Here is a 12,586-nt window from a genome sequence, read left to right on the forward strand (position 1 = left end):
AGAAGGAGATTCCATTAATCTCTTCATTAGTCCACATCAAAAATGGAAGTACTTATTAAAATCAGATCCAGCTGTGTATACTCGTTAAAAATGTCCGCGCCGTACGCCACTTAACAACGTTCATGGCACGATACCAAGACCAGGGCACAAGAAAGGCGGTAACTTTTCTACCACCCCAGCCTGATTTGACTTAGCACCCCATGATTGCTCTACTCTTGGCAGGGGTCTATGAATAAACATGACGTGTGTCAGGGAGTATTTGACTGTGCCAATTTTAATTTCATTTAATCTTCGCAACAATGTCTGCTCTGAATCACCTTTTTATTTTTGCACGTTTTCCCATTCTTCCATTCCCAGCCAGGTTCATTCCCTCGCTCACCGCCTCTCTTTTCTTTTTCTACATCTTGAAAATCCCATTAATCCTAGCCAGTGGTTTGAACAAAACTTATGGGCTAAGCGATTGATTCGTGTATTGATCCCACTCAGCTGAACGATCATCAAGGCGGTAAATTGGTTTCTTGGAGGATATGCTTTTTTTTTTTTTTATTGCTGGCCTATGAATGTAGTCGTCCCTGCTTGGATTTTCAAATATCCTAGATTTGGTGATAATGTTGAGTAAACCAAGCCTGAGAAAGTAATGTAATTTGGGGGCTGTGGTCACTTTGAAGCTCTAGTTTTCAGATTTTTTTTTTCTGCAATGAGAATGTAGAAGCTAAATGTTTGGTATTATCGTTGCTGGCCTTCCTGAATACTACATCATCTTAAGCTCTCCAAAATCATCTCCACTCTTATGCCTCTGTGATTTTCATGTTCACAAATCACGTTTAGCAAAATTTCAAACAAATTGGCTTGTTCGTTAATGACAATATAGCGGGAGTTCAACCCTTATCCATAGTAGAGAGCAACACGTTGATTTCCTGCTTTGATTTTATGACCGCCTAAGTTAGAAACACTTGTCTAAGTTTTCCATCCTCTTGAGATAAGATTTTAACAACTAAAATAGTACCACACACTTTATTGCACGAGTCAAACAAACTGCGATTTGAACTTTGTGCTATTATGCTCAGATTAAATCAAAGAGCCATAAGTTGTAAAAAGTAAATGGCAAACAGCCAATCGTGAGATAAAGTATGCGACTCGCCTACATAGCAATACAAAACAAAGCGTCTGATGTAGTGTCAGTGAGTTCATATGATGTGTGCAGGGAGTAGATCTTGAAGGATCAGGCGCGGTGCCTGTCGCTCTTTTGACAGAGCAAAAGGAAGAGCTCGTCAGGGAAACAGTTTGTGTCCTTTGCACTCAAAAGGTCAGCCAACTGAACCCCAACCCCTGTGCCGGCCTTATGCTTGTCTCTCACTAGTCTCCCTCTTACAGACGGGTGTCCTCTGCCCCTCTTCTACACTGCTATCACCCCCTGCCATACACTCCCTTTGATGACCTAGGCTTCTTGTCAGAGGGTTGCTTCCAGGCAGGCAGGACAGCCCTTTGATGGAGGACCCCGACACTTGCTAAAAGCATTGACATGCGGTGGGACTGATGCTGTTGTTTGAAGATCTTGGACATTCCATGTACCCATCCTTTCAAACACACACACACACACATACACGCCATTACACTAGCTTCCAAGATCTTTACAGAGGGCAGAAAGAGGAGGACCGGCGAGTGGCTCAAAGAAACCCCTCCTTTGAAAGTCTTCAGTGATCTCTGATGGTTTTAATGATGTCATTTGAATTTTGCTTTCGTCGTTAGCTGGCGATACCTCCATAATGGGACTATAGAAGTAATGCATAGAAGGGAACGAAGACTACTTGTGATCAGAAACTTAATGGACAAAAAAAGATTTTGGTATATTCTATAATTGTACAAAATACTTTAGTTGATGTATTCAATTTCCATTCAAAATATCTTAAGTATGCCACTGTTCAGGTAAAGCCATAGCATTTTCTGTAGCATAATCTAGCTGTCTATCACCGTGCTGACACAATCACACTTGACTTTCACATCCATTTAAAGTTTTGATCAACCTAACCTTCAGCCCTTATATGGTAATAGGCCATCACATGCACCCACTAAAAATGGTATTTTATTTTTTTTACTACACTTGAACAATGTAACACAATTGTCAAAGAAGAGGTTGACTGCCCTTGCAATTGTATCTATATTATAAAGGTTGGCATAGGCGGTGCATTGGTGCGCATGCAGATTGGAAATTGTGCTACTAATAGAGGAAACAAGCAAGAATTAAAAGAGAGAGCTTAAATATGTGAAGGACCCATTCAGTAATTATTCAACTTGTGCATTTCAATGACAAGTACTCTCATTCCCTCCATTCGCCACAATTTTTGACTCAATATCGAGCCAATTGCTGGTCACTTATGAAAAGCAGATGCAGAACGTGCCAAACTGCGCACCAGTTAAGTCACATTTGGCTGGGTCGCTCTGTGTGCCTTAGCTGTGTGAATGCTTTGTCTTCTTAAAAGGTAAACCGATTATGTTGGACACAAGTCAAGAATCATAACAACCCTAATCAACTTTAGACTCCAGAGTTGGCAGTCAAACAGTGGTGTGTTTTTTCCCTTCATGATAATACATTGTTTTACTGCCTTCTGAATGCAATGACACAAAATCAGTTCAACAAATATATCTCTGTGCAAGTTTAGCAGCACTCCAGTACAAGACCACATTCCTTTTCATGGTACCCATGCTTGCACCTGCTTCTTTGGCTGCCTTTAACATTGATCCACATTCCTGACCATCCACTGCTGTCGTTGATACTGATGGAGTTCTCACATACAGTTGTCAAAGTCAAAGACTAACTCCTGACACCAAAAACCAACAGGCCCCAGGAGGACACATTATTTTTAATGACATAACATAGAGCAATGTTTGTTGATGCAAAAAAACAAGACGTTTTCCTCATTCCTTTTTTCCCCTAATGGCGGCTTTTTTGTTTGAGTCTCTCAATTGTGGTGTAATGATTAACATGCCCAGGCATGGGAAGAGGCTGGCTGTTACAAAGGAAGATGTTGTTTTGGGGAACTGTTTGACCTGACCTGCTTCCAAAGCTCACTTGGCATGCCCATGGGAGCCAGCGGCTGCAATTCAGCAGGCGTAAATGTTTTAATCACTCGAACCAGAAACTGTTGACAATGGACAAATAGAGAAACTTGCACCAAAACCTGTTAAAGAGGCACCCAGAAACAGAACCAAAATTAATGTGTAGTTTCATATGAGAAAACTTAGCACTAACTTTTGGGAATGATTAAAACAATAAATAGTTTGGAAATAATCAATTCCAGTTGATCTGTACAACCTCTGAGCATGTCTTCACTATAACAGCTGCTTGTGCTTAATTTATTTTCCTAAATATTGGGACTGTTTCTCAAGAGTCTCAACAGTATTTTTACGAGAAATTGATGGGCTTTTCTTAATATCCCCGCCAGGTTGACGACCAGATGAAGCTTCTGCAGAATTGCTGGAGTGAACTCCTCATCCTGGACCATGTCTTTAGGCAGGTCATGCATGCCAAGGAGGGCTCCATTTTATTGGTCACTGGCCAGCAGGTGAGTTATTGCAAACCAAAAACATGAATTTCTTCAACATAGAAGTGGGTTATTCTTTAAACAAGAGAACACGGAAAGGCAAATGCAGCAGCAGCAGCAATGGGGTAACTTCAGAAATGATGATGAAGTGAAGATGTCGACAGTTTAAAGAAACTGCATCTATTAGGATTAGGAGAATGAAAACTTGGTAGTCATAGTCAGTTTTATTTGCATACTTTGGTTAATGTGCAGCTGCTGTTGGAGGGGATATGCCTTTGTGTTTGCATAAATGTGCGGGAAGCTTTGAATTACTCTATTATCACCTATTCTCTCCCTAGCCGCCATATCATCAAGGATATTTGCAATAACGGTGAAAGCAAAACCCAATGTGGGCGTGAACACACAGTTGATTTGCTTCATAACCAATCAAAATGACTGTTCTCATTCCCTTTAAAATTGGGGCACAGTAACTTCCAGACATGGCAGAAGCCGAAATTGATTTGCTGGAATCCAAGCAGAAGATTGGAGCATACAAAGTACATTTAGGAAGAAGAGCTACATGGGCCAAAATCACGTAAACTTGGCCAGGGTAATCATATAACCCTGCTGAGAAGCAGGCACTTGGAGACTTTAAAGTGTATTCATTTTGCATGTTCGGCACATTTAAAACTAACTCTTTGATTCATGTCAGATGTCCTATTCATTTTTTACATTGACCTCAAACAAAGTGAACATGAATGTAACTTCATTCTCAGGGTCACCAACAAAGGCACAACTATGTGTGTTCTTTTTCCTGCCATGGGCTGAAACATGAAATGGAGCTCATTAAAATACATTCAATGAGAAAATGACAAATGGGCTGAGCTGCTGAAAGCTTAAGCAAGGCCCTCAATATGATGGCAGTGATATTTTGACAGCCTGATCTTGCTGGTGTCCATGAAATTTAAATGACAGATATTTAAAAGAAAGAAAAAAAGAAATACACTAGAAACATACTTCAAACCAGTCCTCCATCCATTTTGACTGAGGATGGATTAAAATCTGAAGGTTTATTTATATTTACCCAGCATGTCTCTACAAAAGGAATAATAAAGTAGGATTGATTGACTGATTGATATGCAGGTCACTTGGGTTAGTGCTAACTCTGCTATAGTGGCGTTATAGTGTTTTCCCCTCTCTTTGTACTTCAGGCCAGGAGGCAATAACCTAAGGCATCACCATCAACAGTCCAATCCTTCAATGAAGTTATTTCATGCACAGTTGATTTTATGTAAATTGATTGACACTTTGGAAAAGGAGCATCGTCTCCCTCTCACTTGAGCCATAACTCTCTTCTTTATGAATGGGGAAAAAGAAAAGCAAGTACAAAAGCAGTTGGGAAAATAATAGGGGGGTAGAAATGTTCTATAGAGAATGGACCACATATACTACCGTATTTTCCGGACTATAAGTCGCTCCGGAGTATAAGTCGCACCAGCCATAAAATGCCCCAAAAAGTGAAAAAAACATATATAAGTCGCTCCGGAGTATAAGTCGCATTTTGGGGGGCAATTTATTCGACAAAATCCCACACCAAAAACAGTCATGAATGAGCAACAACAGGCTAAACAATAGCAACAACAGGCTAAACGATAGGTATGCTAACGTGACAAATACAAACAAAGAGCTGAGAACGGGCCTGACGTAACATATAGAGTGATTAAGGACAACTATGACATGAATAACATGTTTATAAAACCATCGGTATCACTCCAATTCATTAAATAGCAACAACAGGCTAAACGATAGGTATGCTAACGTGACAAACACAAACAAAGAGCTGAGAACGGGCCAAATAATAATAAATAATAATAATAAATTTAAGAGGAGCAAAAATAGAGCAAGTGTACCTACAGCAGACAGTGGACTTGGATATGGTGCTTTAAAGTGTTAATTGCTTTATTTGATGTTTTCTCCATTTTTTATGTTTTGAATATGTTCAAGATAAAGATATAAAAGCATGTGAAGTGATCAACTATACTAAAAATAACATGGGAAGTGGTCAACTATACTTGTAAGTAAGTGATGTCTTAATGCTCAAGTAAAAATTTGTGAAATAAAACATATATAAGTCGCTCCTGAGTATAAGTCGCCCCCCCACCCAAACTATGAAAAAAAGCGCGACTTATAGTCCGGAAATTACGGTATTAGAATAAAAGTACATCACTGTTCCTTAAGGGGTGTGACTTGTGTGGTTTTGCCCCTGGCACGTGACTTCTACACGCTACCTGTACCTTTTGGGCTTAGTTTGGAGTCTGGTAATTAGGATTAATTAGTACAGACAGAATCTTTAAGGGTAAAAATACCTCTTGCTGCTCACTTGCTCCATAAATGAGAGAAAAAACGGGGTTTTACTGAACATTTTCTGATTACATTCAATTTCAGTCAGCCTATTTTCTCAATGAATATTGTTTGAAATCCTTCTGTGTTGTAATTTTAAATTGAAGTTCACACAGACCCTCCTTTAGGAAAGAAAGGCATCTATCTACCTTTCGTTGGAAATGCCTTGACAGTCAATTATGATAATGAATTGTATAAAATATAAAATAATGCTATAAAATAAGTTAGTAATAGAAAATAATGTAAGTAAATAATAGAAAATAATATAAGTAATAGAAAATATTATAGCACCGCATAATGCATAGTGTCAAGGAATATAAGTCTTTATATAATAATGTTTCACAATCGCTGAATATTGCAGAAAACTACACTGAAATTCAAACATTTTTTCTTTTTTTTTTTTGCAGGTAGACTATGCAGTGATCGCATCCCAGGCTGGGGCCACCCTCAATAATCTTTTGAGCCACGCCCAGGAACTGGTGACGAAATTACGTTCTTTGCAAATGGACCAACGGGAGTTTGTCTGCCTGAAATTCCTGGTCCTCTTCAGTCTTGGTGAGTCTAAACAGAGGATATTTGGATGCGTGGGGATTAGTTGTTGTTTTTTTGGCATGACAACGATTGAATAATGTATAATGGTTGCTGAACTTAAATTGAGGAAATTGTGTATTTATACAATTCAGAGCTTGGTGCCAAGCTATTTTGCTTCCTGTTTCCAATGTTTGATATGACTTCTGGCAGACTGAATATGGACTGCAAATTCACCACAAAGAATACTGATTTAAATTTGGGGATCACAAGTCAAGTTATTGATGCATTTACGGTGGAGAGCGGGGTGGTTAGTGAGGGGTGACGGTTAATTGTATTGGTAAAGGATGAGAAGAGAACAGAAGAGGTAGTCAGAGATATTCGTGAAGGAATACAATTTATAGACTAACATGAGGGGTACCTTGGTTTTGCGTATGCGTGTGTGTGTATGTGTTCTCAAAGTGGCTATCCATGGTTTAGGTGGAATTCAGAGGGGCCTTAGAATATGTGTGCATGTACGTTTGTGTGCATGTTAGTGTGTTTGCCTCGATGAGTTAGTTATGTCCGGCATGTGTCTTCACGTGGCATAGGGTTTGCTTGGGCCCAGAGTCTAAATAATTTGGCAAAAACATCATCCATAATGAAAGACTGACCTCAGGGATGTGTATAGCCCCGGGCAGTGCCTGTTTTCCAGCAATGCCTGAGTCTCCCACAGAAGAAACCCGACACAGGTGGCGGAAGTGGCGGCGTTTGGACTCAGCAATGCAAAGCCGGGAGATTTAGCATTGATTCATAGCAAACACAGCTGAGCAGAGGTGGGCTATTGATGGGCTGATCTGAATATGTGTAATGGAATGAGAAAGCAAATAGTCACAGAAGCGGCTTGCACGCTGCCAGCAACACCAATTAGTACGGCTGTAGCTAAATGAGGCATGAAAGTAGATTTGTGTAGGCCGCTGAACGTTGAAATGGCTTCTAAAGAGGGATGAGTTTCATTTAACGTACACTCGGATGAATTAATCAGATGCCAGAACTCAGATCCAATTTCAGAAGCTCTGCTTTTTTTTTTTTTTTTTTTTTTTTTAACTTGTATTCAATTGAGAATTATATCAATCTTGCAAAATTACATGGGCAATATATGGACCAGTAACATGACCGTCCCTGATACAACTTGACAGCTGTTTAGCAACATTGAGCTGTCATCCTCCATAACTGCGGTCTGGGTGTTTTCATATGCGGCATATGTTGGCATGCGTCGGGTCTTGTGTTATCTTTTCAGCACCCTCTGACTACTAAGACTGGCAAATCATATCTTGATAATATCTATTACCTGATAGTTGGGAGAATTAATAAACAAATCCATTTCTACCTTCATTTTTGGACCACGGGCAAAAGAGAACATGTTATATGTTGGTCGAAAGCTGAGTCCAAATAGAGATTCAGATTTTTTAAAAACATTTTACTATCATTTAAAACATTTTTTCCATGCAAACTGTTTGTGTGATATTGTTTTCTCAAAACACCCCAAAACCAGGTTTCACGGGGGCCTGCGGCTCACTCTGGAATGGCCAGAGCGGCCAGAACGGCAATGTCCTTGGTGAAGTAGTTATTAAATGACTGTGCAGACTAATTTGCTCAGACAGATTTTAGAAATAGGCAGATAAGCTGTTCTATGTTGTGGTTAGGTGTGCCTTTGGTCCCACATATGATTATACAAGACAAACTGTCATCATTCTGGATAGGTCGTTGACATTTCCATGGTCTGCATTTGCCTATAATAAATGTTCCAATAACCATTAGACTGGCATTTAACGATCATTTACTATTTTTCCGTGCTTTTCTTAAACTTGACTTTTTCCATTATTTCCCATACTGGCTAAGCAGTCAGTAAGTCACAGCCCCGACAACAGAACTCTTAGTTAAGTCTCCTGTCGATAAAGAGAGAGAGATATAGATGTCACTCCAGCTGAGAGAAGACTTGCCCTGAATTTGACCATCTTTTTTTCAGTCTTGGTATTATTTTCTCACTGTCTCACTTTATCCATCTCCTTCGATGGTGTCCTTTCTATCTGTTGTCATTCTTTGCTTGTCTCAAGCGAAGGCTTTTGCTCTCTATCAAGAGGACGATGATCACTCTACTAGCATTGATCTTGGTGTGTGGAACTGTGAGCAATGGCCATGTGTGTGCTTGTATGTGCAGTAGTAAAGTCACAACCATTAAAGCTCGAGAGAGACAGAGTACAGCCCAGGTCAGAGTTCAGAAAAGAATTACTACTAGTTGTCTGATGACAGAACACTGTTAATGGGTCTTTGATTTCCTTTTAAAAGCCGCAAGTGCTGAATAGAAATACTGCCAAGCTGCTGTTTTAAGTGATCGTCGGGTGACAGGTAGGCACAGAAGTGACATTTTGGCTTTAAATTAAACAAGTGTTTTTTTTTTCTTACTATTAATTGACAAATAAAGCTATATAATGTGGTTTGCTTCGTGAGTTCTGCAGTACTCTGCTGTTTAGCACTTGCATTGTAATGAGTGGGGATAACTGAGGAAGGAAAAAAGGAAAAAAACATCACTTATCAATTTTCACAAGTGTGGTGTTTGATGTAAATTCCCTCAACTAGAGACAGACAGCCCTCATATTGGCAAAGCACTTGTAGGTTCAGAGGTCAGAGTCTGCTCTGCCAGCAAGCGACTGGGCTCTGTGGGTCAGACCACGTCAGATGTAATTGGGTGAGACATGCACTGCCAGTCCTCGTCAGCTGGGAAGAGAACCAGAGTAGCTGTCAGAGCACTGCTGAGTGCTAAATGCTCCCAGCAGAGAAGCGAGATTTGTGGATACAACTTAGAATAATTGTAGTGGTTAGGGACAAGAAAAAAAAAGTTGATAGAGAGGTAAATTATTTGGAGGTCTACTGATAATAGTGCACTCTTGGACTCCTAAGTCGTTATTTTGGCATTTCATACCCATCGTTATGTGCCAAGTCTTGCCTTTGTGGAAGCTGTAAGATACTGCCTTAAAAAAAAAAAAAAAAAAACATGTCAGAATATGTGGATTATTATGATTCTGGTATAAGGAACATCTGCATAAATCAGAGGGCTGTCTCTAATATAATCTAATACCTACATTGTTTAGATTTATGACAGGTTCAAATTTATTCCACATACTTCAACAATACAATAATAAACAACTTGGGAAATTAATACAGCTTTAAGAGTTTACATTTTTTAATCTTATAGTTCTTCAAATAAACTGCGGTGAACATAATCCATTTTATAACGATCTATATCTATAACAAAATATTGTATTATGTATTTATTTATTTATTTGTTTATTTATTTTTAATGTATCCGTACTTCTATCATTGCTCCCTCATTTTTTCGCATCTTGACTGTCAGACACTGAAGCACTGCAAACAACAAAACGAGACGAGACAACAAACATGGTCAATGTGACTGACCTTGATAAAACAGTGCGCTATCTCCATTTCACATCATGTCTGTGTATATAGTGAACAAGAGGCAAAACACTAAAGTCCCAGTCAAGTGGATCCCAATTAAGCAACAGCCTGAGCTGCTCAGAATCAATCTACTGATCCCTGACCAGATTGTTCATACAGCCCATCCCATTCCACATTCCCAATACACACGGCAAATATTCATTTCCTGAAATGAACCGAATCATTTGGATTCGTCGGGGCATTGATTAACATACTAAGAAGATGGCAATGGTTCAATATTTGCTCCTGCTGGGACCACAATGTAAGGGCCAAATAATGGACCATGTAAAATCCAAAACACTGTATAGCCTCATTAAAAGCAACGCAATAGACTTGTTATTTTATGCATACGTATAGTTTTTTGCCCTTTCTCTAATGCACTCAGCAGTATGGAGTTATATTGATATACCTTATCAATGTTCATTGTTGAACCTTAGCAATCCTGATTTAAATCTGCCCCAAAATCAGATTCTTAGAAAGTCACCAAATGTCAACCAAGTCAAAAAAAGTACTTTACATAACAATCCTTAATTCATTTCCAATTGCATTTTTGATGGCACAGTTTCAAGATTACATCATCTGTAATGTGTAATCTATCATTTTATTGTCCTAATTATCCTAACACTTAAATGCAGAACTGACATTAATTTTCAGCTATTGGTGACCTAAAATGTCAAACTAACCAGACTAGTCTAGCTTCACAGTTTGCAGAGCTACCTTACATGTGTCTGACAGATGAAGGTTGATATCGTAGATGATGTGTCTCATCTATAAATTGCATGATGCAATTCTCATTTTCCATTTCATCAAAAATACAGTCCTTGAACTAAATGTAGGCTCTGTCTTTGGAGCGTCCGCCATGGCACTTGCTCACTCGAATCTGCCTTAGGCCTCGCTTTTTGTCAAGTCTGACACATCAGTGGCACCCATGACACAAAATCAAAGTCAAAGTCTGCTTTACTGTCAATTTCTTCACATGCCAAGACACACAAAGAGATCGAAATTACGTTCCCACTATCCCACGGTGACAAGACATAGTTCACAATGTACATACAAGTAAACAACACAAGAAAATAAAACAAGAAGGCACAAACAATGAATAAATAAGAGTGATGAATAAATAATAAATGAACAAATAACACAATAAATAAGTACAGGACGCTACGCAGAAGGGGAAAGAGAGTTCAGGATCCTAACATCCCGGAAAATGAAGCTGTTGGTGAGTCTGGCGGTGCGGGAGCGCAGGCTCCTGTACCTCTTCCCAGAGGGCAGAAGATCAAACAAAGTGTGAGCGGGGTGACTCACATCACTCACAATCGTGGTCGCCTTGCGGGCGAGATGGGAGGCGTAAATGCCCTTCAGGGAGGGGAGTGAAGCACCAATAATCTTACCAGCCATGTTCACTATGCGCTGCAGGGCCTTCATGTTGTATTCAGTGCAGCTACCACCCCAGACAGCGATACAACTGGAGAGGACGCTCTCAATGGTGCCACGGTAGAATGTAGTCATGACGGCCGGAGGAGCACTTGCTCGCCTGAGTTTCCGCAGGAAGTACAGGCGGCGCTGAGCTTTCTTCGCCAGTGACGCGGTGTTGGCGGACCAGGAGAGGTACTCACTGATGTGCACCCCCAGGAATTTGGTGCTGCTCACCCTCTCCACCACAGCACCGTCGATGGTCAGCGGCAGGTGTTGGGTGTGACCCTTCCGGAAGTCAACAACAATTTCCTCGGTCTTGTTGACGTTCAGCAGGAAGTTGTTGTCCCTGCACCACGTGGTCAGAAGGTCAACCTCCAACCTGTACTGAGTCTCGTCGCCTTTGGTGATGAGACCCACCAGAGTCGTGTTGTCAGCAAACTTCACTATGCGGTTGTCGCTGTAGGACGCAGCGCAGTCATGCGTCAGCAGGGTGAAGAGCAGCGGACTGAGCACACAGCCTTGGGGGGCCCCCGTGCTCAGTGTGATGCTGGCGGAGATTTTGTCGCCAACACGTACCACCTGAGGCCTCTGACAGAGGAAGTCCAGTAGCCAGTTGCAGAGGTAGGTAATGAGGCCCAGCTTGACGAGTTTGCAGATGGGTCTTTGTGGCACAATGGTGTTGAAGGCAGAACTGAAGTCCACAAATAGCAATCTCACATACGAGTCCCTACTCTCCAGGTGGGAGAGGGCCGAGTGGAGGGCAGAGCAGATGGCATCCTCAGAGGACTGTTTGGCTCGGTATGACAATTAAATATAATTATACATCACACACTCCAACCACTTAGCTTTGTACCGGCAAAACTAAAATACTTTCACAGATGGACGTTTAGGTTTGTCCTAATTCTCTTCCAAATGCAGTGTTTTAAAATCACACAGGTCAAAAAAATCATTTGAGACAATTAATAAAACTTTTCATCTGTTATAGTAATGAAAATGAGTTACTTTTCCTGACCATGTGATACGTGTTGCTGGGCAGAATTGCATAGGAGAAAGTCTACCCTATTGTCCAAAAACAAGGTGATGGTGATTATGATGATGATGATAATGATGATGAAGCTGCTGTATGAATCCCACTGGACAGTGATTAATTACTTTGATTAATCCAGGAATTAAATTGTAACATTTATTGATATACAGCGCATTTATTTCCCAGTTTAATACATTAT

The 12,586-nt window shown here is 40.3% G+C and overlaps 1 protein-coding gene across 1 annotated transcript in view; it reads left to right on the forward strand.

Annotated features, from left to right (window-relative positions):
• Positions 1-12,586, forward strand: part of nr5a2 (nuclear receptor subfamily 5, group A, member 2) — a 55,534-nt gene that overhangs the window by 25,986 nt on the left and 16,962 nt on the right. Inside the window, exons 5-6 of the mRNA XM_049720701.2 lie at positions 3,444-3,563; positions 6,329-6,476. Coding sequence (XP_049576658.1) covers positions 3,444-3,563; positions 6,329-6,476 — 268 coding nt within the window. The remainder of the gene's footprint in view (positions 1-3,443; positions 3,564-6,328; positions 6,477-12,586) is intronic.

This window comes from Syngnathus scovelli, chromosome 10 (genome assembly GCF_024217435.2).
Source record: "Syngnathus scovelli strain Florida chromosome 10, RoL_Ssco_1.2, whole genome shotgun sequence".
Taxonomy (NCBI): domain Eukaryota; kingdom Metazoa; phylum Chordata; class Actinopteri; order Syngnathiformes; family Syngnathidae; genus Syngnathus; species Syngnathus scovelli.